This window comes from Alligator mississippiensis, chromosome 4, assembly GCF_030867095.1.
Source record: "Alligator mississippiensis isolate rAllMis1 chromosome 4, rAllMis1, whole genome shotgun sequence".
In the NCBI taxonomy this organism is placed as follows: domain Eukaryota; kingdom Metazoa; phylum Chordata; order Crocodylia; family Alligatoridae; genus Alligator; species Alligator mississippiensis.
The window spans coordinates 253,871,446-253,897,066 of NC_081827.1; the positions used below are offsets into that span (position 1 = coordinate 253,871,446).

A 25,621-nucleotide genomic window follows, 5' to 3' on the forward strand; every position below is an offset into this window, starting at 1 on the left:
CCTCGCTGATCTCTGCTCGTCGCCCCGCACCGCCAGCCCTGCCACTGCTGGAGGTGTGGGGAAACCGAGGCAGGCTCGGGGTTGGGCAGAGGGGGGGTGTTGCCTGGCCTCCACCCCCCGCAGCCATGCAGAGGGCCGAGCCGCCTGGCCTGTGATCCGAGAGGTTACGTGAGCTGCCCGGGCAGCTGTCCCGAAATCGGAGCCAGGCCTTGTGGGGCGGGGGAGCAGCTGGGGGGGACCTCAATTGTGCCAGCTCCCGGGGGCCTGATGTGATGTGGGACTGAGCCCCCTCCCCCAGCGGCTGGGCACACTCGGCCGTGCGTCTGCCTGGGCATCCCCCGTCTGTCCGTGCATCCATCAGCGCTGCTGGGGTCACGGTGCCAGGGCTCTGGCCTAGCAACCCCTCGCGCCCCCCCGCAGCTCAGACAGCTGGACCCCCCCGGCAGGGCGCAGGGCCTGCGACACTCAATCTGCCCGCAGCCGGCTCAGAATAGCAGCGCCGGGGCGGCTGCATGGAGCTGCCCGTCGCCACCCAGCAGGTACTGGCGGGGCATGGGGGGCTGGGGGGCCAGGGGCAGCCCCCGCTGGGGGGACAGGGCCCAGGGGTGGGCCAAGGGCCAAGGTGGCTGCCTGCACCCTCGGCCCAGTTGCACCAGTTCCTTGGCCCCTCCTGCCCCAGGGCCCTGGCACTTGCCAGCCTGGGAGTGCACCCCGCTGTGGTCTGGGATCCCCCCCTGCCCAGAGCGGGTCCCATGGGGGGGCTCAGACCCCCTGCAGGGTGAGGCTGGGCCCAGGCCTTAGGCTGCCCTGCTGGTGCCTCCCCAGTAGCAGGTGCAAGGCCCCGGTCACGGCAGTGCCCGCCTCGCTCTGCTTTCCGCCCTGCCAGGTCCGGCCGCTGGACGCCCGGCTGCCCTCGCACCAGGCAGGTGGGTCGGGGCGGCTGTGCAGCGAGCGTTGGTCCTTGGCCCCGCCGGCGCCCCTCACTTCCAACCTGCAGCTCCCTGCTCCCATCTCCAGCCCTGCCGGTGCTGGTCCTGACCCACAGCTCCAGTTCCTTGCCCCAGCCCCCCGGTGCTCCTCACTCTCAACCCAGGGCTCCCCCCAGTCTCCTCCATCCTGTCCCCGTCTCTGCTATCTTGGGGACCCCCTCCCAGTCTGTCCTTGCCAGCTGAGCTGTCCCCTCCAGCCCTGGAGATAGGAGTGAGGGGCACTGGCAGGGCTGAAGGGTTGGAAATGAGACTGCTCCCTGTAATCCCCACGGGGGGCAAAACAGTGGGGTCCCTGCCCCCAGCCAGAGGGTTGGGGGGGTTGCCAGTTTGTCCTACTCCCCAATGCCCCCCACCCCTGGTCCAGTGTGCAGAGGCCGGGGCTGGGGATGGGCTGGGATGGGACTGCCCCCGGTTCACGGGGCTCCTGCTCGTCCCTCCAGGCTCCCACGTGGCCCCACGGGCCCCGTGCTGGGAGGCTGGGGCCCAGGATGTGGGGCTGGGCCTGGGGGACGCAGGAGCCGACGTGCAGGGCATGGAGGTTGAGGCCACGGAGCCGGAGCCCCAGGCCACGAGCTCGGGCGAGCCGGAGCCGGTGCCGGTGCCGGACGCGGAGCTGCTGGGGCTGGGCCCGGAGGTGGAGTTCCAGGCGCCGGACGCCGAGGCGTACATGCGCTTCATGATGAGCCACTGCTGCTACGACGCCATGCCCACCAGCTCCAAGCTCGTCGTCTTCGAGACTTCGCTTGAGGTGCGGCCCGTGGCCGGGGCTCGTAGGGGCCGGAGCCTGCGGCTCTAGGGCCGGGCCTGGCGCTGCGGGGGTCTGGGCTGTCAAGGGGCAGGGGCTGGGAGTCCACGGACTCGGGTGGGGGCTGTGGCCTCAGGGGCAGCCGTGGTCTCCGAGAAGGGCTGTGGCTTCGGGGGGGGGCATAGTCTCTAGGGAAGGGGCTGTTCCCCCAGGGGGTTGGCCGTTGTCTCGGGGGCCAGCTCTGGTCTTGGAGAGTGACCTGGGTCTTTGGCAGTGACCGTGGCCCCGGAGGGATCGGCTGTGGCCTGGTGCCTGCCCCCCCCCGATGCCTTCCCCCCCTGCCCCCTCCCCAGATCAAGAAGGCCTTCCTGGCCATGGTGGCGAACGGCGTGCGGGCGGCACCGCTGTGGGACAGCCGGCAGCAGTGCTTCGTGGGTGAGTGCAGGGCCGTGGCCTCGGGGCAGCTGTGGCCCTTGGCTGAGGTTGGGGGGAGGGGGGCTATGGGTTGTGGGGTCTGGGGGGCTGCCGTGATCTCTAGGGGAGGGACTGTGGCCCCTTGGGGGTGGCCGCACTCTCCAGGGCCTGACCTCAGGGCCCCCCTGATGATTCCTCCCCCTGCCCCCCGGTAGGCATGCTCACAATCACCGACTTCATCAACATCCTGCACCGCTACTACCGGTCACCCTTGGTGAGTCATGGCCCCAGGCGGTGTGGGGGGAAGTGTGCCAGGTGGGACCCCCCCCCACCCATGGGTGCTGTGGGCCCCATGCAGAGACCCTTCCCCCCTGGTGCTCACCCCTCCCCACCATACTCTGCAGGTGCAGATCTATGAGATCGAGCAGCACAAGATTGAGACCTGGCGAGGTGAGAGCATGTGTGCACATGTGTGCAGGTGGGAGACTGCATGCACGTGTGTGTGCCTGTGAGCATGTGTGTGGATGTGGGGAGGGAGAGCGGGGGGAAGAGTCTGGGGGTTTGGAGGGGGCTGTGTGCAGGGTCAGGGCGCACGGGCCTGACACAGGCCACTACTGTGAGACGTCCAAGGCACGTCGTGGATGTGTGTGTGTGTGTGTGTGTGTGTGTGTGTGTGTGTGTGTGTGTGTGTGTGCCTGCCTGTGTACATAGGTGGGTGTGCGTGTGCCTACTTGTGCATATGCATGTACGTGGGTGCATGTGCATGCCTACTTCCATGTGCATATGCATGTGCATTTGCACGTATGTGCTTGTGCATGTGTACTTGTTTATATGTGGGCATGTGTGCATCTGTGTGCATGTGCACACCTACATGTATGGACATGTGCTGCCTTTACCCCCCGCCTCACGGTCTCTGCTTCCCTGCAGAGGTTTACCTGCAAGGCTCCTGCAAACCCCTCGTCTTCATCTCCCCCAACAACAGGTAACTGCCCCCTCCGCCAGGCAGGGAATGCTGGGGAGGCAGGGGCAGCTCTGAGCCAATCCCCCAGGTAGCTGGGACCCCCACCAGGGTCTTTCCCAGCACTCGGGGGGGCTGGGCACTAGGGTGGTGGGGGCAATGAAGATGGGAGAGACAGGAGTGGGACCCAGGAGTCTGGGCCCCTGAGCTATGTGTGATGGGGGGGCAGGCTTGGCAGGCTGGAGCCAGCCCAGGTGCCCCCCGCATGGTCAGAACCAAGGACCTAGAGCTGGGCAGGGGGGGCCCAGCCACCCTCCTCCCCCCATGCTACCCCTGGGCCTTGCTCCCCCCAGCCTCTTTGATGCTGTCTACTCGCTGATCAAGCACAAGATCCACCGGCTGCCCGTGATCGAGCCGGTGTCGGGCGACGTCCTGCACATCCTCACGCACAAGCGCCTGCTCAAGTTCCTCCACATCTTCGTGAGTGGGGCGCGGGGGGGGGACCCTGCCTTGCCCCTGTCTGTGGCAGCAGGAGGTGTGTGTGGCGGGGGCCATGCCCAAAACATGCCTGGCAGGGTGGGGAGGTGTGCTGGGGTACCTGGAGGCTGAGCTGGGTGCAGAGGTCCTGGTGTGTGCGAGCCACGTGTGTGTGGAGAGGAGATGGGCACACGTTGCATATGGGCAGCAGGCGTGTGAGCTGAGAGATGAGCACACATATGCAGTGCCAGTGGGTGTGTGTCTGCATGCAGGGGTTATGTGCTTGTGTGTGGTTGTGAGTGCATATGTGGAAACGTGTGTGCACATGTGTGTGTTTGTACAAGCCTGCTGGGGGTATATATGTAGCAGGGTGAGCACATGTGCTATGTGCATACGGACGTGCATGCATACATGTGTGCAGAGGGTGAACATGTGTGCGAGCACGTGTGCAGTGTATGGGTGGGAGTATACATGCAGGAGGCATACATGTAGTGGGGCGAGCACACCTGCTGTGTGCACATGGGTGTGCATGCATGCAGAGGACAAGTGTGTGTAGAAGGGTGAGCACACATGTGCAGCATATGTTTGGGTAGAGGTGAGCAAGCATGCAGGGGGCATGCTCTTCCTTAAGGAGAGGATTGTCCGAGCCCGAGGGGTGACAATCCCAACGTGAGTCAAAGGAAGCAAGAGTGCTCAAAAGCCCCCTTGGCTCGCCAAAGGCATTCAGGAACTCTTGAAAGCCAAAAAGAAGGCATACATCCAGTGGAAGGGGGGGAGCTACCACCAAAGAGAAGTATACCTCCTTCGCTCGGGTCCGTACGGGGACTGTTAGGAAGGCTAAGGCGGAGACGGAAGTAGAGCTAGCATCAAGGACAACAAAAAGTCCTTTTTTAAATACATGGGGAGTAAAAAGAAGGCACCAGGCAACGTGTGGCCCCTGCAGGATACGCCTGGCAATCTGGTGGTTGCACCAGAGGAAAAGGCAGACCTTGTTAACAAATTCTTTGCCTCCATTTTTCTGAGCAGGGAGCGGGATGTCCCCCCCGGGACTCAGGAGAGACTCCGCCAGGCCTAGGGTCAGGGAGGACCAAGTCAGGGAACTTCTGGAGGGGCTGGATGTGTTCAAATCAGCAGGTCCAGATGCTCTCCACCCCAGGGTGTTGAGGGAATTAGGAGAGGTCATCGCGAGGCTCCTGGCACAGCTTTACAAGCACTTGTGGTGCTCTGGCCAGGTGGCAGAAGGCTGGAAGAAGGCCAAAGTGGTTCTCATTTTCAAAAAAGGGAGGAAAGAGGACCCAGGAAATTATAGGCCCGCTAGTCTTACTTCAGTCCTGGGGAAGCTCTTTGAGAAGATTATCCAGGAGCACATCTGGGAAGGAGTGGCAGGTGGGACGAAGCTCAAGGGCAACCAGCACGGGTTCATTAGGGGCAGGTCCTGTCAGACCAACCTGGTGCCTTCTACGACTAGGTCACAAAATCCTTGGACGCAGGTGTTGCGGTGGATGTAGTCTTTCTGGACTTCAGGAAGGCCTTTGACACTGTCTCCCATCCCATCCTCATTGAAAAGCTAGATGACTGTGGCATCGATGCCTACACAGTCAGATAGATTGCGAATTGGCTGAGGGGTCGCACTGAGAGTGGTGGTGGACAGGTCACATTCGACCTGGAGGGCTGTGGGCAGTGGGGTTCCCCAGGGCTCGGTCCTCGGGCCCACACTGTTCAACATCTTCATCAGTGACTTGGACGAGGGGGTGAAAAGCACCCTGTTCAAGTTTGCTGACAACACCAAGATTTGGGGCGAGGTGGGCACACTAGAAGGGAGGGACAGGATACAACTGGACCTGGACAGGTTACAGAGGTGGGCGGATGAGAACAGGATGGGTTCAATACTGACAAGTGCAAGGTGCTGCACCTGGGGAGGAAGAGCCAGCAGCACACCTACAGGCTGGGGAACTCCCTTCTCGTCAGCGCAGAGGCAGAAAAGGATCTGGGAGTCGTCATTGATTCCAAAATGAACATGGGCCGACAGTGCGGGGACGCTGTCAGGAAGGTCAACCACACCTTGTCGTGCATCCACAGATGCATCTCGAGCAGGTCCAAGGAGGTGATCCTCCCCCTCTACGCAACACTGGTCAGGCCGCAGTCGGAGTACTGCGTCCAGGTCTGGGCACCGCACTTCAGGAGGGATGTGGGCAGCATGGAGAGGGTCCAGAGGAGGCCACTCGCATGATCGGGGGCAGCAGGGCAGGCCCTACGAGGAGAGGCGACGGGACCTGGACCTGCTCAGCCTCCACAAGAGAAGGCTGAGGGGGATCTGGTGCCCATCTATAAACTGTCCAGGGGGGACCAGCGGGGAATGGGGGAGTCCCTGTTCCCCTGAGTGCTACCGGGAGTAACAAGGAATAATGGCTACAAGTTGTTGGAGAGTAGGTTCAGACTAGACATCAGGAGGCGCTACTTCACAGTCAGGGTGGCTAGGATCTGGAACCAACTTCCAAGGGAAGTGGTGCTGGCTCCTACCCTGGGGGGCTTTAAAAGGAGGCTGGATAATTCCTAGCTGGGGTCATATGAGCTTAAACTTACCAGGGGTCATATGAGCCCAGTATTCACTCCTGCCCAGGGCAGGGGTCGGACTTGATGATCTGCTCAGGTCCCTTCCGATCCGACCAACTATGAACATACGTGTGCGGGTATGCAAGCGAGCTGGATGCATGAGAACATGCATGCTGCGTATATGCGTGTGTGCAGGATCATGTCTGCAGCATGTACAGCATTTGCATGTGCAGGCAGCAGTGTGCGTGGGTCAACCTGAGTGCAGGGGGGTGTGCGATCACACGTGCAGGTGTGTGCAGCTGGGCTGCTTGCAGGGCACGACTATCCCGAAGCCGCGGTTTCTGCAGAAAACCATCCAGGAGCTGGGCATCGGCACCTTCCGCGACGTGGCCATGGTGCACGAGGCAGCGCCCGTCTATGACGCCCTCGAGATCTTTGTCGACCGCCGGGTCTCTGCCCTGCCAGTCGTCAATGAAGCTGGTACGGGTGCACACCCGCCCCCCACCCCACCCCACCCCGAGCCTGGGTTGCTCCCAGTGCCCACTCATTGCGGGTCTGTAGGGTCCCATCCCTGCTGCCCGTGGCCCTGACACTTCTCTCCCATGTCCCCGCAGGGAAGGTCGTGGGGCTGTACTCCCGCTTTGATGTCATTGTGAGTGCCAGGGGCGGGCATGGCGGGGAGGGGGGCTCTGTCCACGTTGCCTCGTGGTTTGGGGGTGGGGGGGGAAGGAGCTGCTCCGCAACCCTGGAGCTGCTTCGGGGCCTACTGTGGGGCAGGGACCAACCCCGATTGCCATGGGGAGGTTGTGCATGTGTGTGCAGGGGTGAGCGTGTGTGTGTGTGTGTGTGTGTGTGTGTTTGTGCATGCGTGCAGTGGTTGTGCATGTGTGTGCATGGAGATGAGCGCACGTATGCATTGTGTGTTCTTGTGTATGTATGCAGGGGTTGTACACGTGTGTGCCAGAGTGAACGTACCTGTGCACTATGCGTGTATTGTGCATGCATGCAGGGGTTGTGCACGTGTGTGCGCACCTGCAGGGGGTGTATCCATGTGTGCATTGGGGTAAGCACGTATGCAGTGGGTATGTGCATGTGTGTCAGGGTTGTGCATGTGTGTGAGTGGAGATGAGCACCCATTTGCAGCATGTGTGTTCTTGTGTATGTATGCAGGCGTTGTACATGTGGGGGTGAGCACATGTATGCAGTGTGTGTGTGTATTCTTGTGCAGGGGTTGTGGCATGTGTGTGGATGGAGATGAGCACACATATGCAGCATGTGTGTGGACATGCCCGCAGGGGACATGTGCCTGGGTGTCGGGGTGAGCATGTGTGCAGTGTGTGTATGCTTGCAGGGGTTATGTGTGTCTGTGTGTGTGTGTGTGGGAGATCAGTACGTATGTGCAACGTGCGTACGAGGGGAGTGTGCGCACATGTGCAGGGGGTGGATGGGAGACTTCTGAGGTGACCCCCGGGGCAATGGGGGCTGGTACCAAGTGCAGTGCCCCAGCGTGGCACCAGGGGGTGGCAGGGTGAGGCCCCCCCCCATGCACACGTGTGTGTGTGTGCTTGCACACATGCTTCCTGCATGCATGTACTGTCTTGGTATGCTCACCCCCCCACACAGACATGCCCAGCCCCCACAGGCATGCCTACCCATACACACATTGCACATGTAGGCTCATATTCACATATGCACAACTCCTGCAGACATGCACACCCACACGCTGCACATGTGCACACCCCCTCATACATGCACACAACCCCTGCAGGTATACACACGCTGCACCCACATGCTCATCCCTGCCCACTTAGCCAGCGAGAGCTCTTCCTCCACCCCCAGGCTGGGCCGGGGACTCCTCCATGTCCGAGAGCTGCAGCCTTTGGCCAGGGCCCTGCTGGTGGGGTTGGGGGGATGTCCTGGCTGGGACCCAGCTCCGGGTGCAACCCCTGGGCCTCTCCCCGCAGCACCTGGCGGCACAGAAGACCTACAACAACCTGGACGTGAGCGTGGGCGAGGCCCTGCGGCAGCGCAGCCTCTGCCTGGAGGGTGTCCTCACCTGCTACCCCCACGAGACCATGGAGGCCGTCATCGACCGCATCACCAGCGAGCAGGTCGGTCTCCGGTCCCCTCAGCCCAAACACCCCTGTCTGGGCCCTTTACCCCCTCACCGGGCTCTGGACCCGGTCCCGGGCTCCAGAACATGAACAGCCTGTCAGTGCACGAAGCGCTGCAGAGACGAGACAGAGCAGCTTCTCCCCCCTGCTGCCCGGAGCAGGTGCCCAGAGAGAGCAGGGGTGCCCACAAAGGTGCCCAGAGCAGGGAGGGCCTTGAGGTCCTTGCCCAGGGCTGGAGGTTGCAGCCAGGCAGGCTAGATCTGGGCAGACGCCTCTGCAGGGATTTGCCCCCTGCTCAGCCTGGCCCAGCTGGGGGGTTTCCCCTCCTTCTTCAGCGGGGCACAGCCTGGGCCTGGGCTCTCTCCAGATCCCACCAACCCCCCTGGCAGCAGCAGGGCATTGGCGGCTGCAGTCCCTCTGCTTTCCTGGGGGCAGGGGCGGAGGCGATGCCAAGGACTTTGTCCGGAGCAACTGTCGTGCAGCTCCGAGGTCACACATGGGGTTTGTCTGGGAGGGTTTGGATGGGGCAGATCCTGCCTCGGGCTGCCTCAGCTCCCGGCCATCCCCGCGACGCTGGGATTCCTGTCTGTGCCCAGCTCCGCACCTCTGGCCAGGCTGAGCTCTGACCTGCCCCGTCCCCCCGACAGGTCCATCGCCTGGTTCTGGTGGACGAGCAGCACTTCCCGCGGGGCATCATCTCGCTGTCCGACATCCTCCAGGCACTGGTGCTCACGCCCGCAGGTATCGATGCTCTTAACTCTTAAGCCTGCGATGCTCCATCTTTTCTCCATTACCACCCTCCATTTCCTCCGCTTCTCTCTCCGGCTCAGGTAGGCTCTGCCCCCCAATCACCCCCACCCCCACCGCATGCCCCTGCCTGGCTGCCCTGGGGCTGGGAGGGCCCTGTGCCTGCCTCGCGCTCAGGTCTGTATCCCGTGCCGGCAAATCCCTTGGCATCTCCGCATGCCATGAACGGGCACCCCCATGCACCCAGCCTCCACTCCCTGGCCGCAGCTGTCCTGTCAGCCCCGACCCCCCACCCCCACCAGTCCTTGTGCCCCTGGCAGAGGAGCCCCTGAAATGCAGCAGGTGGAGATCAGTGGGCAGGCGGGGGGAGGATGGGGTGTTTCCATCACCCCCTGGTTCAGGTCTGGTGCAGCTAGGATCTGGAACCAGCTTCCAAAAAAGGGAGGACGGAGGGAGGACCCGGGCAACTATAGGCCCGTTAGTCTTACTTTGATCCTGGGGAAGCTCTTTGAGAAAATTATCCAGGAGCACAACTGTGAGGGACAAGCAGCAGGGACGATGCTCAGGGGCAACCAACATGGGTTCATTAGGGGCAGGTCCTGTCAGACCAACCCGGGGGCCTTCTATGACCAGGTCACAAAATCCTTGGATGCAGGGGTAGCAGTGGACCTTTAATAAAGATAAATGCAAGGTACTCCACCTGGGAAGGAGGAACCCCCAGCACACCTATAGGTTAGGGAGCGTCCTTCTCAGCAGCTCGGAGGCAGAGAGGGATCTGGGAGTCATAATTGACTCCAAGATGAACATGAGCCGGCAGTGTAACGAGGCCGTCAACAAGGCCAATCACACCTTGCCGTGCATTAGCAGGTGCACGACTAATAGATCAAAGGAGGTGATGCTCCCCCTCTATGCGGCACTGGTCAGGCCCCAGTTGGAGTACTGTGTCCAGTTTTGGGCGCCGCACTTCAAGAGGGACGCGGAGAATCCCGAGAGGGTCCAGAGGAGGGTCACTTGCATGCTTAGTGGCCTTCATGATAGACCCTACGGGGGGAGGTTGAGAGAGCTGAATCTCTTCAGCCTTCACAAGAGACGGCTGAGGGGAGATATTGTGGCTGCCTATAAATTTATTAGGGGAGGTCAACGGGGAACAGGGGAAGCGCTGTTTACTAAGGCACCCCAGGGAGTGACTAGGAATAATGGGTGCAAACTAGTGGAGAGTAGATTCAGGTTAGACATTAGGAAGAAATTTTTCACAGTAAGGGTGGCCAGGATCTGGAATGGGCTTCCAAGAGAGGTGGTGCTGTCACCTAGCTTGGAGGTCTTCAAGAGAAGGCTAGACAGTCACCTGGCTGGCGTCATCTGACCTCGGTCCTCTTTCCTGCCAGGGGCAGGGGGCCGGACACGATGATCCATTGTGGTCCCTTCCGACTTGACAGTCTATGAATCTATGGATGTAGTCTTTCTGGACTTCAGGAAGGCCTTTGACACTGTCTCTCACCCCATTCTCATTAAAAAGCTAGGCGACTGTGGCCTACACAGTCAGATGGGTCGCTAGTTGGCTGAGGGGTTGCACCCAGATAGTGGTGGTGGACGGGTCATTTTCGACCTGGAGGGCTGTGGGCAATGGGGTCCCCCAGGGCTCGGTCCTCGGGCCTGTGCTGTTCAACATCTTCATCAGCGACTTGGACGAGGGGGTGAAAAACACCCTGTTCAAATTCAGAGACGACACTAAGATGTGGGGAGAAGTGGGCATGCTGAAAGGGAGGGACAGGCTGCAACTAGATCTGGACAGGTTCCAGGGGTGGGCGGATGAGAACAGGATGGGGTTCAACACTGACCAGTGCAAGGTGCTGCACCTGGGGAGGAAGAGCCAGCAGCAGACGTAGATGCCGGGGAACTGCCTTCTCGTCAGTGCAGAGGCAGAAAAGGATCTTGGAGTCATTATTGATGCCACAGTGAACATGGGCCGACAGTGTGGAGACACGGTCAGGAACGCCAACCGCACCTTGTCGTGCATCCACAGATGCATCTCGAGCAGGGCCAAGGAGGTGATCCTCCCCCTCTATGCGGCACTGGTCAGGCCGCAGCTGGAGTACTGCGTCCAGTTCAGGAGGGATGTGGACAGCATGGAGAGGGTCCAGAGGAGGTCACCCCCATGATCCGGGGACAGCAGGGCAGGCCCTACGAGGAGAGGCGACGGGACCTGAACCTGTGCAGCCTTCGCAAGAGAAGGCTGAGGGGGGACCTGGTGGCCATTTACAAACTAGTCAAGGGGGACCAGCAGGCATTGGGGGAGTCCCTGTTCCCCCGAGCACCTCCCAGAGTAACAAGGAATCAGCCATAAATTGACCGAGCGTAGGTTCAGACTAGATATCAGGAGGCGCTACTGCACGGTCAGGGTGCCTAGGACCTGGAACCAGCTTCCAAAGGAAATGGTGCTCGCCCTTACCCTGGGGGGCTTCAAAAGGAGACTTGATAATTACCTGGCTGGGGTCATACGAGCCCAGTTTTCTCTCCTGCCCAGGGCAAGGGTCAGACTTGATGATCTACTTAGGTCCCTTCCGACCCTACATCTATGAACCTATGAATCTGTCTGCAAGCCAGTCTTGGCCCTTTGTTTCTCCCTAACCCTGGCAGGGCTTCACTGGGTTGGGGACAGATGGGCAATATCCCCTGGGGGGCACGGCCTCAGCTGGCCAGCGTGCAAGACTGACGCAGCCTGGCATGAGCAGAGGCCCCCCTCTATTAGGGGCATCTCCCCCCCACCAACATGGCACTGAGGGGGCAAAGACTGCCAGCTGCCATGGATCCTGCAGGGCTGGGGCCACGCACATGCTTGCTGCGGCATGGGGCAGCTTGCAGCCGTCACTGTCCACAGGCCTTGAGGGCCCTGAGCCCCCCACCAGCCACGTGGTGCCTGTGCTCTGTGTCCCCCACACCCTCCCGCCAGCTGTGCTCCACGTGGCCACGGGTGTGGGGTGATGTCTGTCGGGTGTCAGGGGTGGGGCAGCCCGGAGCTACCCCCACCCCACTCCAGTGCCTGCCTTTGGCCACTGTCCTCAGCCCAGGGGCCAGGTGTAGTGCCACAGCCCCAGGGGTGGTTCGGCACATGGCACTGGCTGCCACTGGGGGTAACAGGGGCAGGGGTGGGTTTGGAGTGGTGGGCGCTGCAGCACGGGAGGGTGCAAGGCGAGGCAGGACGGGTGCTGGGCAGGAGGGTCGAGGCGCAGCGATGCCCATGCTCTGCAGGGGGGGGGTGTCCCAGGCTGGGGTTGCCCCCCACCCCCGGGGTCAGGGGGTTGAAGCCCCCCCCCAGAGGCACTGAGTGCTGGGGACTGTGCCAATGCTCCTGCTGGGATTCAGCCCCGCAGGGTCCTGACTGGAGGCTCTTGCCCCCCCGCTCACGCTGCATGGGGGAGGGCAGGGGGCAAGCAGGGATTTGCCCCCTGCTCAGCCTGGCCTGGCCTGGGGGATTTCCCCTCCCTCTGCAGCGGGGTACAGCCTGGGCCTGGGCTCTCCCCAGTGCCCACCAACCCCCCTGGCAGCAGCAGGACGTTGGGGCCGTGGCCCTCTGTATCCTGGGGGTGGAGGCAATGCCTAGGCTGTGTCGGGGCAATGGTGTCATGCGGCTCCGAGGTCTCACACGGGGTTTGTCAGGGGAGGTTGGACGGGGCTGACCCTCCCTCGGGCTGGATGCGGCCCTGCAGCTCCCTGCCAGGGGCTCTGGGACTCTGCAATGCCTCAGTGGGGGGCTGGGAAAAGGGTGGGAGGGGGGATGTGACCCCCTGCCCCTTTCTCCGCAGGCATCGACCGGAGCTCGCTCTGAAGAGCTGCTGCCCCCCGGGAAGAGCCGCAGCTCTGGCAAGGGACCCGACCTGCTTGCGCCGCTGGGCGGGGAGGAGTGAAGCTGTCTTGGCATCACCTTCCCTGGGACCTGAGACGACGCCTGCCTGGTACCCGATGCCCTGCCCGTGGTGCGAGGCTCTGACCTTCGCATGGCCCGGTTGCAGGCGGCCAGACCCGGCCCTGGCACCCGTGCCCAGGGGGAGACTCATGGGGAATGGGTTTGCTGGCGTGGGGCTGGGGGGGGCACGGCCATGCTCAGCCGGTCTGGTCCTGTCTGTGCTTCTCATGCTCGGCCAGACGTGGGGCTGCTTGCCCCCTCGCTTCTCCCTGCAAGGCCCCGGACCCCTGGGTCCCCTAACTGGGACACAGACGGTGCCAGAGGGCCCTGGGCTTGTGCCAAGGCCTAGGCACATTTGACTTTTAGGCACCTGGAGCTGGGCTAGAGTGGGAGCAGGCGCCTGGCTGATGCTGCCCCTGGCCCAGCGCTTGCTTGGGGTAGGGGTGGGCACTGGGGGCTGTTGCTTGCCCCTGGCTGCCCCCCGCCCTCCTCCTGCTGCTTGGAGCTGTGAAATAAACCTTGGGACTGCACTGGCTCCGTGTGGCTCCGTGACCAGGGCAGGGAGGTTGTCGCCCCCCACCCCCCCCCGGGGCTCACACCAGGCCTGGGGCTGCCTCGAAGGCACATGCCAGCCCCGAGACCCCTCCCCTGCCCCTTCCCAGAGCATCGCACACACTCGGCGGGCCTCGGGCACTGGTGGTTTACTGCTGTTGGGCTGAATCCTGCAGGGTCTGGCAGTGCCCTCTCCCCACGGCTTGCACACGGGGGCTAGCGGCACTGCTGGCCAACAGGGAAACTGAGACCCAGAGCTGCCCAGGGTTGCATGGGGTCAGCCCATCTGGGGTAGAGCTGGAGGAGAACCCAGGCATCGGGGCTCCCAGCTGGTAGTACCCCCTGCCCCCCACCCTGGGCACAGCAGGGCCCTATGGGGCACATAGCGCCCAGGTCACGTGTAGGGCTCGGCTGGAGGACTTGCAAAGCCCAGCCCTGTCCCGGTGCCAGCTGGGGCCCCTCTGGGTCTGGGAGAGGGTCGGAGCCCTCCACAGCAGCGGGCATAGGGTTGGGGGGTGAGGGGGTGCACAGGTAACCTCCAGCTTGGTCCTGAAGGGTTAAAATGACCCTTTGACACTGCCCTGGAGGCAGGGTCTGTCCCCTGGGCCAGGACAGGACCCCCAGGGTCCCAGGCAAGGCTGGCTGCACTCAGGGGACTGGCGCCCGGGCCACGAGCTCCAGGTTGATGGGTTTGTCGGGCACCAGCACAATGCGGGAGAGGGGGTGCACCTCCCCGCCGCGGGGGTCCGGGTGCAGCTCGTAGTTCTGGATGATCTGTGGGGGGAGAGATGCCCATCAGTGCCCTCCTCGCACCTCCAGCATGGGCACTGCCAAGCTGCCCTGCGCCGGCTCAGCCCCGGGTCCGTCCTGCCCCGTCTCCCGTGTCCCAGGGCAGAGCGGAGCTGGCGGGCGAGTGCCCGGGGCCGAGCAGGGCTTTCCCCTGTTCTTCCAGCACGGAGGGTCCCGCAGGGCTGGTGCAGAGGCCGTGCCCCTCGCTCCCTGCCCCAGCGCTCCCCCTGCCCCTTTCCTCCCCACACATGTCCAGTCCCTGGTGGATCCGGCTGCACTCCCAGCTCTGCCACGTCTGGGACGAGTCCCCCCTTGTCCCCTCCACGTAGCATTCAGGACGGCCTGGGCTCGGTTTGCAACTGCTGGCCCACTTGTCCTGTGCAAGGACCCCCGCTCGCTCTGGGCAGAGACAGGCAGGAATGAATCCCCGGGGACTTTCTCCTCCCCCATTCAGTGCAATGCAAACCCTGCTCCTGTCCCCTCCAGTGTCTCTCCTAGGCCTGGCCTCAGTCTCTGCTCCTAGGGAAGCCCCTTCGCAGCCCCCAGCCTCCTTCTCCAGCTCTTCTCTCCTCCTGGGGCTGCGGGGACCAGAGCTGGGCACCGGGTTCAAGGTGTGAACGCCCTATGGGTTTATGAAGGGGCCTCATGATGCTTTCTATTGTGTTCATAAGTTCCCTTCTTCATTGTCCCAAACCTTTTTGCCTCTTTGCTGACTGCTAAGCACGGAGTTGATGCACTCAGTAACCTGTCCCCAATGCTGGACAGGAGCCAGCAGTGGTGCCGAGAAGGCTACCGGCTTCCGGGACTGCATTGATAGGAGCATTGCTAGGTCAGGGGAAGTGATTCCTTCCCTCTATTCAGCACTGGGGAGGCCACATCTGGAGTGCTGTGTCCAGCTGTGGGCCCCCATGACAGAAAGGATGTGAACACAGTGGAGAGACTCCAGATGAGGGCAATGAAAATGATTTGGGAGCTGGAGGACATGACATGCGAGGAGAGGCTGAGGGAAATGGGCTGATTGAGTCTGCAGAAGAGAAGACTGAGGGGGGTTGAATAGCAGCCTTCACCTCCCTGCAGGGGGGCTGCGAAGAGGATGGAGCTGGGCTGGTCTTGGTGGGGGCAGATGGCAGGACAAGGAGCAATTGGCTCCAGTTGCAGCAAGGAAAAGAGGTTGGATATTAGGAAAAACTCTCGCCAGGAGGGCGGCAAAGCACTGGAGCAGGCTCCCCAGAGAAGTGGTGCAGTCTCCATCCTTGGAGGTGTTTAAGACCCAGGTAGACAAAGCCTTGGCTGGGATGATGGAGTTGGGGCTGGTCCTGCTTGGAGCAGGGGATGGACTAGATGTGACCTCCCAAGGTCCCTTCCAGTCCTCGTCTGTGAGTCTATAGTCTCTGAGCCTGCAATTCCCAGATTTCCTCCGCGTGAGCTAACAGCTAATATAGAGCACACCCCCACCTGCACTTCATTTGGGGCCATGGGCAGCAGCAGGTCTCAGCCATGAGGCAGCCAGCTCCCACCTAGTGTCCACTGCCAGGGGGATGAAGTGGGGGTCACAGCAAGGCCCAGCTGGCTAGAGCCTCGGAAGGGTCACACCCCAGCCCGGCTGACCCAGAGGAGAGGATGCAGAGCCAGGGGTTGAGGCAGATTGAGGTTGGCTTTGGGGAGACACCTCCGCATGGCCCAAGCAGGGAGACACCAGGGCTGGGGGACACTGCAGCACAGGAGGGTGCAAGGAGAGGCTGGACGGGCGCTGGGCGGGAGGGCCAAGGTGCAGCGATGCCCGTGCTCTGCTGGGGGGTGTCCCAGGCTGGGCTGTGCTGGCTGCCTCCTGGGTCAGGGGGGTGAAGCCCCCCAAGAGGCTCTGGCTGCTGGCTGTAGCCCAGGCTGGGGCTGCGCCAATGCTCCTGCTGGGACTCAGCCCCGCAGGGTCCTGGCTACAGGCTGTTGCCCCCCACCCCCCCCTGCTCATGCTGCCTTTTGAGGGGGTGGGGGCAGCCTGGGGTTTGCCCCCTGCTCAGCTTGGCCCTCCCTCTGCAGCAGGGGCACGGCCTGGGCTCTTTCCAGCGCCCACCAACCTACTGCTGCCAAGGGGATGTTGGTGGCTGCAGCCCCACTGTATCCCGGGGCAGGGGTGATGCCCCGGGCTGTCGGGGGTGTTGTGCAGCTCCGAGGTCACGCCCAGGGTTTGTCTGGGGGGTTTGGATGGCGTGGCTCCTGCTTCGGGCTGGATGCAACCCCAAAGCTCCCCCCACCCCGCAGCACTGGGGCTCTGACCCCGCTCCTCCGCTCTGCCTGGCAGCCTGGGGAGGTCAAGCTGGACCTCCTGGAGCCAGAAGGTGCCAGGCTCTTCCACAAGCAGATCCCAGCCCCATCCACCTCCTTTCCTAACCCAGCTGGGGCTGAGCTCTGGTCCTGTCCCCAGAGACGGGTCCTCTCCCCTCCTGCAACTCCCGCCTGCAGGGCTCTTCTCCCAGCCACCAGCTCTGTCCAGGCCGCGGCCACTGCAGGGGCCTGTGTCAGGGCTGGATGTGGCCACACACACACATGCACCCGGACAGACCCACAGATGGACACACACGTGTGAACGCAGAAATGTGCACACGTGCACATGCAAACACCAGCATAGAGGAGCACATTCAAACAGGAATGTGTGCACATGCACCTGAACACACACATACGCAGATGCACAAGTGCACGCAGGAACACACACCTGCACAAATGTATTCCTGTGCACAGACAATCTCACGTGTGTGAAAGCACACACATGCACACAAAGGCATTCACATGCCTGCGCACAACCACCCATGCACAAGTGCACATGTGAACACCCACACATGCCCAGGCACACATGCACCTGTGAACATGCGCATGCACACAAGTGCCTTCCCAGGCACAATTGCACATATACATTTGAATGCACTTGTGCACACCAGTACATTCACATGCACATACATATGCATCACACACATACTTGTGCATGCACATGCAAGTAGAGGCCCCCCCACTCACCCGTGTCAGGGCCAGGTGCATCTCCAGCTCGGCGATGCGGCGGCCAACACAGGCGCGGACGCCGTAGCCGAAGGGGATGGAGCTGAAGGGGTGGTGGGGGGCGGCCCCGGCCCGGAGCCAGCGCTGGGGCAGGAAGCGCTCTGGCTCTGGAAAGCTGCGCTCATCATGAGCCATTGCGTAGTGCGCCAGGACGAACAGCGTCTGCAGGGCAGCAGGGCACCGTGACATCGGGACAGCTCCCAGCCCTCGATGCCCCTCGCTCCTGACCCACAGCCCCTTCTACCCCAGTCCTTCCTCCTCCACCCCCAGGTTCAGCCCTGGCCTGTCCACGCTGGGACACTCTATGGTGCCAAACAGGTGTCATGTCCATGCACAGTCCTCCCTCCCCCTTCCTGTTTCAAGGCCCAGCCCACACTCACGTCCTTGGGGAAGAGATAGTCCCCCACCACGACATCCTTCTCCACAATGATCCGTGCATTGGTGGGCACGACGGGGTAGAGCCTGTGGGAATGGGGGTGTTAACATGGCAGGGGGAGCCCAGAGCACCCCAACCTGAGCATCCCTGGGCATGTTCCTACCTGCCTCTTCTTCCCCTGCCCCTTATCTGCCAGTTATCCTGGGGGTGTCATGATGCAATTGTGGCCCCTGCCACGATTCCAGCTCCACCCAAAGTTTAACCCCAGCTGCTGGCAGAGGCAGCCACATTTCTATCCAGGCAGCAGCAAGGGCCTCACCCAGCCTCACGGCTCACTGCTAACCAATCTCCGCTCCCAGGTGTGAACGCCTCTCTCTCCTTGTTCAAGCTCTTTGTGTTCTCCTGCCCCAACCAGCCTTTCCTCTGCTGGCTGCCACCTCCCAGCCCGGTCCACCAGCTTTAGCTAGAAACGTTCACTCAGGTGTGATATAACAAGTCGGCAACCCTGGGCCGGTCAGTCGTTGGCCTGCCCGCTTGTCTCTGGGCTAACCGCCCGCCTTCCTCGCCTGCCATGCCTTTGATGATACCGATTAAGATGTCAATCAGGCGGGAGGCTGCCCATTTACTTGCCCTCATGCCAAGGGTCTATACATGGGTCCGAACCTTCCCTTATACCATGTCCCATGCCTCGCAGATGGCATCCATGGCCTAACACCTAGCCCAAGTTTGTTTGGCCTGACAGCTCAGCATGGCCTGACACCCCCCTATAGCCTGTCCAGCCTGAAACCCAGCCTTAACTTGCTTGACCTAACACCTGGCTCATGAGCCTGTGCCCTCGCACTGGGACCCATGCTCCAGAGTCTCACATGGGACTCCCACTCCTCACTGGAGCTTGCAATCCCTATGCCCTCACACTGGGCTCTTGATCACACCATTCAGGGCTCCCAGCCCCACTTGGGACCCTCGTGGTCTTTTCATGCTCACACTGGGGCCTCACATCCAGCTCTCTTATTGAAACCTCAGAGCTCACAGGGAGCCTGGTCCCCTGCTGGGACCTGAGCTGTGGGGGCCGGGGTTACAAGGTGCCCGGTACTTGCTTTTCACTGGGAAGACGACTGGCCTGGCATTTCCAGGGACCACCCCACCATGGGCAGCCCCACCAGACTATCCTACCCCAGCAGGGTGTAGTTGTATGTCATGCTCCAGAACAGGGAAACTCCTACCATCCCCATAGTCCCCCCCAGACCTCCAAGGGTGTTCATAAGCAGCAGCTTCAGCCGGGTGGTGTCCTCCGGTTGCTGGCAGCAGGATGCCGGCTGCACTGCTCAGGGCCCTGCTCTTATAGGAAACAGTTGGGCCCTATTTCCAATCAGGCGGTTCTGCCTAATTGGGATTGCAGCTGCAGGCTGCTTTGCTGCTGCCTGCGCCCCCGTGAGTAACAGAGCGCACCCCCAGCTCTGTTACACGTGGGCCTGCGAACCTGGGGGCAGACACGACCCGCGGTGAAGTGCTGCAGGTGCCGTCAGGGCACGCATGAAGGCGACGTGTGTTATGAACTAAAGAAGAGACGTCCATTTGCCTCTAATGACTGCGGGACTCGGGCCACCAGCTATCTCGACTCTTTTTGGCCTGGTGTGTTGGGGTTTTTTAAACTTTATGTATAATCTAGCAAATCATATACTTAGCAATAATATAGAGCAAAATATATATGATATAACAAATGTAATCCTGCAATTATACATATGATCTAACATATATAATCTAGCAAATAACATATAGCAATAGCATACCATATATATAACTATATGTTACTTCTATATGTTATTTGCGAGATTATATATGGCATACCATATGTATAGCTATGTGTCATATATAATCTCGCAAATAATATATATAGTAATATACATACTATGCTATATCTAATGTAACAAAGAATATATACAGCAATATATTTAATATAAGCAATCCAGCAAGTGATACATAGCTATACATATATATGCATACTAGAATATATAATCTAGAAAATAAGATATATAGCAATTATATTAGGCAATATATATATATATATGCTATGATATATATCATCTAGCAAATAAAATAGATGGGAATAATATATAGCAATATGTATATATGCTACTATATCATCTAGCAAATAAAATATCTAACAAGCATATTTAGCAATATATATATATGATATACTATATATAATCTAGCAAATAATATATAGCAATATATATGCTATAATATATATAATCTAGCAAATAATACACCCAGCAGTAATATGTAGCAGTGTGTAGATCTGCTATAATGTATCTAACATAGCAAACAGGATGTATGGCAATAACAGAGCTGTGCGTGTCTGCTCGGAGAGACGTGACCTAGGACATGACACGCGTGGCAATCGCACGGACGCCGTAGCGAGGCGGGCACCCACCAGCGGGTCACTCTGGTCTGGTTTGACGCTAAGGGGGTGACCCCGGGGCCGGGCCGGGCCAGGCCGGTCACTACAGTGCCTGTTTTTCCTGGGGTCTGGAGGAAGGTGAGTGGCAGGGCCGTGCCAGGCTGCTCGGGGGTGGCAGGGGCTTGACCCCCAACCCTGGTACTGGAGCCGCATGGGAGATGCAGGGAGCAGCCTCTGTTTCCCTCCTGCTTCCCCTGCCTCAGTTTCCCTCCCAGGCAGCATGTGAAGGCCACCCCCTGTGCGCTCGTGGTCCCTGGGGGTTGGACAGGTCCAGAGCATCCCAGCCCCTACCTGAGCGTCTCTTTGACGATGGCCTTGAGCAGCGGCATCTGCGCCAGGTGGGGGGCATCGGGGACCTGCCCCCCCACGATGCCCGTCACCTCGCGGTGAAGGTCGGCCTGGGCCTGCGGGTCCCGCGCCAGGTGGTACAGAGCCCACGACAGCGTGTTGGATGTCTGGGGGGGAGAGAGGTCAGGGGTGCCCTGTCCTGACCCCCATCTCCCTCCCCCTGGATACTTGAGACAGCGCAGAGCAGGAGGGAAACTGAGGCAGGGGCAGGCAGGCCCAGCTAGGAGCAGACCCTCCACAAAATGCAGCCCAGCCAGGACCAGTCCCCTCCAGCCCTCCCTGGGCAGCAGGGCCAAGGTCGGGTCCCTGGAGCCCGGGCCCCAGGGGTCCCCCATCCCCGCTGGGCCCAGCCTGGCTTGGGGAGGGGGTCACGGGGGTCCCCGGGGCCGCACCGTGTCCACGCCGGCCAGCAGCAGCTCAGCCACGCTGCCGTAGACCTGTGTGGGTGCGAGGTGGCCGCAGGCCAGCAGGTAGCTCAGGTAGCCGGAGGCCTCCTGGCCCTGCTCCAGCTGCGCCGCCAGCTCCTCCATCCTGCGGTCGATCAGCTTCTTGCCTGTGGGCCCGGGGGGAGCAGCAGGAGGGAAACTGAGGCAGGGGCACGAGGGAAACTGAGGCAGGGGCAGGCAGGGCCCAGCTGGGAGCAATCCCCCCTACCCTACTCGCACCGGTCCCGTCCAGCCAGGACCCCCCCAGGCACAGCCAGATCCCAGGAGTCCCCAAGCCCCCACCCCTGGCCTGGGGGGTTTCCCCTCCCCCTGCAGCGGGTCCACGGCCTGGGCCTGGGTTAGGGTTTGGATGGGGCTGATCCTGCCTCGGGCTGGATGCGACCCCGCCGCTCCCTTTGCCTCTGGGCCTATGACCCAGCCTCCCCCGCGCTGGCACGGACCGAAGGCGAAGATGGTGTCCCAGCTGCGCAGGTAGCGGTCCCAGAAGGGCAGCAGCGCCCGGGTCCAGGCGGGCAGGGCCGTGACGAAGACGGAGTCGCGGAACATGCAGCCGATGGCGGCGATGAAGCGCTGGGTCTCGGGCGGCACCTGCGGCTCCAGGCACCCGATGCGGGTCTCGAACAGGATGCTGGCGATGCCTGGGGGGAGAAGGGAGGGGCTGGGACGGGCAGGGCCACGGGGCTGATGGCCAGCAGGGCCCCCCGGCCTTGGCCCCCGCCCTGGCCCCGCACCCACCCTCCAAGGCGAAGCGGTAGAGCAGGCTGGCCACGTCGCCCACGCCCCGGCCTGAAGGGCTGCCACGCCGCTCGGCCTCCAGCCGCCCCAGCAGGTCGGACGTCACGGCGTTGATAGTCCCGGTGTAGAGCACGGCCTCCGTCGGCTTCAGCATCCGCCGGTTCAGCACCTGGCGCAGCCGGTGCCAGCGCTCCCCATCCCTGCACGGGGCACGAGCATCAGACTGAGCTGCACCCACGGCAGCCCCCCGCGCCTGGACTGAGATGAGCCCTAGTGTAGACGGGGCTCCGCTGCAGGTGATGCGCACTGCGTCTGCAGCAGTGGGGTTTATCACCGCGCCCAGGGCCATAGTGTAGACAAGGCCTGGGCACCCTGCATCCACCATCCCCCTGGTTCAGGACCTGGTACTGCCCGTGCCCGCAGGGAGAAGCAGGAGCCAGACTCCCTGAGAGAAGTTGGGGGCCCCGTCCCTGTTCCCCAAGCCTGGAGCCGAGCAGCCAGGGCCAGACCAGGCCGCCACGCGCCGGACTCACTCAGTGAACGGGCCGTAGGGCAGGCCCCGGGCATCGCGGTGCTCCTTCCACAGCGCCATATCGCTCCTCACCGGGTACTTGCCCTCCTGCCGCAGCACTTGCTCCAGCAGCTCAGGGCAGGCCACGTTGATGTTGGTGTAAGGCCCCAGGGACGACTTCCACAGGGGCCCATACGCCCGCTTGGAGATCAGCTGCAAGGCAGAGGGACTGATACGGACCGGCTGCACCGGACCGATGGCGCAGGGCAGGGCGGGCGCTCCAGGGTGCCAGGCATCGCAGGCTCAGGCTGCCAAGGAGACCCAGGCGCAGGCGTGAAGCCCAGACAGGTTCGGCTCCACCCGGCGTGGGGGGAGACGGGGCCAGGAGCTCAACCCCTACATGCGGCCGTGCCCAGCCCCATGGCTCAGGTTCCTGCAGACCTGCCTTGCCTGGCCGGTGCCTCCCCTACCCCCAGCTCCGGCTGCAATTCTAGCGCCAGGGAAAAAACACATCCAGAGCCACAGGAACCAGTTTTGCAGCCTCAGCGGAGCTGGCTGGGCCCCCGCGCCAGGCCTTGCCTGGGCCGTCGGGGGGGTGCGGGGCATGAGTCTTCCCTCGTCTTGCTCTGAGGACAGGGCCCACAGGGAGCAGCAGGATCTGGCCCTGCCTCCAGCATCCAGCCCCTAGCACCCGGCTGAGCAGAAGAGACGAGGGCTGGATGTGACCCTGCAGGTCTCTGCCAGCCCCATGGCCGTGACCTGCAGCTGCCCCTGGGCCAGGACGGGGCTGGCATGCCGCCCCCCTGTCCACCCGCCAAGCCGGTCTGACTGGGGCTTTATGGCTCCCTGAAGCCTCTTTGTTCCAGAAGAAAACAAGGGGTTCAGTTTCCCACGGGCGCCCGGTGCCCCCCACAGCCAGGGAGACTGGGCAGCCTCCCTGTGCCCCCCTGCGGAAACTGAGGCAGGGGCCCCTAACCAGGCTGACGGAGGTCCCAGCCCAGTGCTCGGGGGGCCCCAGGATGGGGCTCCTGGCCCAGGGCAAAGAGAGTGCCTGGGCTGGAGGGCATGGGGAGGGGTCCCAGGGTGGGCAGTGCCCAGGCTGGAGGGTACAGGCAGGGGGTCTCAGGGTGGCAGGAGGGTGCCCGGGCTGGAGGGCATGGGCAGGGGGTCCCGGGGTGGCAGGAGGGTGCCCGGGCTGGAGGGCATGGGGAGGTGTCCCAGGGTGGCAGGGGGTTGCCCGGGCTGGAGGTCATGGGGAAGGATCCCGGGTTGCCAGGGGGGTGCTTGGGCTGGAGGGCATGGAGAGGTGTCCCAGGGTGGTATAGGGGTGCCCGGGCTGGAGGGCACGGGGAAGGATCCTGGGATGGCAGGGGGTGCCCAGGGTGGAGGGCACAGACAGGGGGTCCTGGGGTACCAGGGCAGTGCCTGGGCTGGAGGGCACGGGGAAGGATCCCAGGGCGCCAGGGGGTGCCTGGGCTGGAGGGCATGGGGAGGGGTCCTGGGGTGCCAGGGGGTGCCTGGGCCAGAGGGCACAGGGAGGGGTCCCGGGATCCTGGGGTGCCCGGGCTGGAGGGCACAGGGAGGGCCCCAGGGTGCCAGGGGGTGCCCAGGGTGGAGGGCACGGGCAGGGGGTCCTGGGGTACCAGGGCAGTGCCTGGGCTGGAGGGCACGGGGAAGGATCCCAGGGTGCCAGGGGGTGCCTGGGCTGAAAGGCATGGGGAGGGGTCCTGGGGTGCCAGGGGGTGCCTGGGCTGGAGGGCACAGGCAGAGGGTCCCAGGGTCCTGGAGTGCCCAGGCTGGAGGGCATGGGGAGGGTCCCAGGCTGGCAGGGGGTGCCCAGGGTGGAGGGCACGGGCAAGGGGTCCTGGGGTACAAGGGCAGTGCCTGGTCTGGAGGGCACGGGGAGGGTCCCAGGGTGCCAGGGGGTGCCCAGGGTGGAGGGTATGGGCAGGGGGTCCTGGGGTACCAGGGCAGTGCCTAGGCTGGAGGGCATGGGGAGTGGTCCTGAGGTGCCAGGGGGTGCCCGGTCTGGAGGGCATGTGGAGGATCGCGGGGTGCCTGGGCTGGAGGGCACGGGGAGGGTCGCGGGGTGCCCAGGCTGAAGGGCATGGGGAGGGTCCCGGGGTGGCATGGGGGTGCCCAGGCTGGAGGGCACAGGGAGGATCCCAGGGTGCCCAGGCTGGAGGGCATGGGGAGGGTCCCGTGGTGCCTGGGCTGGAGGGCATGAGGAGTGGTCCCAGGGTGGCATGGGGGTGCCGGGGCTGGAGGGCACGGGGAGGGTTGCAGGGTGCCCGGGCTGGAGGGTACGGGGAGGGTCGTGGGGTGCCCGGGCTGGAGGGTACGGGGAGGGTCGTGGGGTGCCCGGGCTGGAGGGCACGGGGAGGGTTGCAGGGTGCCCAGGCTGGAGGGCACGGGGAGGGTCGCAGGGTGCCCGGGCTGGAGGGCACGGGGAGGGTCACAGGGTGCCCGGGCTGGAGGGCACAGGGAGGGTTGTGGGGTGCCCGGGCTGGAGGGCACGGGGAGGGTTGCAGGGTGCCCGGGCTGGAGGGCACGGGGAGGGTCTTGGGGTGCCCGGGCTGGAGGGCACGGGGAGGGTCGCGGGGTGCCCGGGCTGGAGGGCACGGGGAGGGTCGCGGGGTGCCCGGGCTGGAGGGCACGGGGAGGGTGCCAGGGTGCCCAGGCTGGAGGGCATGGGGAGGGTTGCGGGGTGCCCGGGCTGGAGGGCACGGGGAGGGGTCTTGGGGTGCCCGGGCTGGAGGGCACGGGGAGGGTCGCGGGGTGCCCGGGCTGGAGGGCACGGGGAGGGTGCCAGGGGCCCGCCCGCGCCCACCTGCAGCCGGTGCGTGTGCAGGAGGTATCCGCGCACGAAGAGCCAGTACAGCCCGGCCAGCAGCCCCGAGCCCGGCAGGTCCTCGGGGCCCTTCAGCCGCCGCTCGGCCCCGGCCCCGGCCCCGGCCCCGGCCCCCACCGCGCTGCTCCTCCGCCCCGGCCCCGGGGCCCGCAGCGCCGCGCAGCCCCGGTCCCGGCCCCGGCCCCGGCCCCGGCCCCAGCCCCAGACCAAGCCGCGGCCCCGCAGCGCCATGGCCCGAGCGGGAGGAGCGCGGCGGGGCGGGGCGGGGCGGGGCGGAGCCGCATCCCGGGGCCGCGGGGCCAGGTCCAGCCCGCGGCAGGATCCTCCCCTGCACACCGACCCGGTGCCCTGCGCGGGGGGCAGGCGCGGGCGCCGGCGCCCCGGGCGGGAGGATGGCAGAGCCCGGGCACCTGGAGGCTGGAGCACAAGAAATGCCCTGGCCTGGGGGCCCGGCGGGACAAGGGAAAGGACCCGGCTGCTTTTTGCAGAGCTGATGCCGGTGCAGAGATGATACCTTTCCTTCGCCCAACTACGAAATTGCAAAAGTATCTTTTTCTGCCAGCTTTCCGGCTCAAACGCCCTTCATCATCAGGCGCAGTCCAC

The 25,621-nt window shown here is 63.1% G+C and overlaps 2 protein-coding genes across 2 annotated transcripts; one reads left to right on the forward strand and one right to left on the reverse strand.

Annotated features, from left to right (window-relative positions):
* Window positions 1-29: 29 nt before the first annotated feature.
* On the forward strand, window positions 30-13,431 carry PRKAG3 (protein kinase AMP-activated non-catalytic subunit gamma 3). Its single transcript, XM_059727543.1, has 10 exons — window positions 30-1,737; window positions 2,088-2,169; window positions 2,364-2,422; window positions 2,553-2,598; window positions 3,076-3,130; window positions 3,460-3,586; window positions 6,451-6,616; window positions 6,751-6,788; window positions 8,101-8,247; window positions 8,898-13,431. The coding sequence occupies exons 1-10, from the start codon at window positions 1,234-1,236 to the stop codon at window positions 9,012-9,014; spliced, it is 1,341 nt and encodes a 446-aa protein (XP_059583526.1). The 5' UTR covers window positions 30-1,233; the 3' UTR covers window positions 9,015-13,431.
* Window positions 13,432-13,586: 155 nt separating this feature from the next.
* On the reverse strand, window positions 13,587-25,249 carry LOC102562954 (sterol 26-hydroxylase, mitochondrial). Its single transcript, XM_059726308.1, has 9 exons — window positions 24,998-25,249; window positions 22,190-22,380; window positions 21,657-21,856; window positions 21,362-21,559; window positions 20,868-21,028; window positions 20,419-20,582; window positions 17,671-17,752; window positions 17,252-17,452; window positions 13,587-14,227 (listed from the first exon to the last, which is right to left on the reverse strand). The coding sequence occupies exons 1-9, from the start codon at window positions 25,247-25,249 to the stop codon at window positions 14,102-14,104; spliced, it is 1,575 nt and encodes a 524-aa protein (XP_059582291.1). The 3' UTR covers window positions 13,587-14,101.
* Window positions 25,250-25,621: the final 372 nt, after the last annotated feature.

Bases quoted from the DNA above. Each gene is read 5' to 3' on its own strand.
- PRKAG3 (XM_059727543.1), top strand. From the start codon at position 1,234: ATGAGACTGCTCCCTGTAATCCCCACGGGGGGCAAAACAGTGGGGTCC. The intron at 2,599-3,075 runs GTGAGAGCATGT...GCTTCCCTGCAG, and splicing joins CAAGATTGAGACCTGGCGAG to AGGTTTACCTGCAAGGCTCC. The intron at 8,248-8,897 runs GTCGGTCTCCGG...TCCCCCCGACAG, and splicing joins ACCGCATCACCAGCGAGCAG to GTCCATCGCCTGGTTCTGGT.
- LOC102562954 (XM_059726308.1), bottom strand. From the start codon at position 25,249: ATGGCGCTGCGGGGCCGCGGCTTGGTCTGGGGCTGGGGCCGGGGCCGG. The intron at 21,560-21,656 runs GTGGGTGCGGGG...TTCTCCCCCCAG, and splicing joins CTACCGCTTCGCCTTGGAGG to GCATCGCCAGCATCCTGTTC. The intron at 17,753-20,418 runs GTAGGGGCTGGG...CCATTCCCACAG, and splicing joins ATCGTCAAAGAGACGCTCAG to GCTCTACCCCGTCGTGCCCA.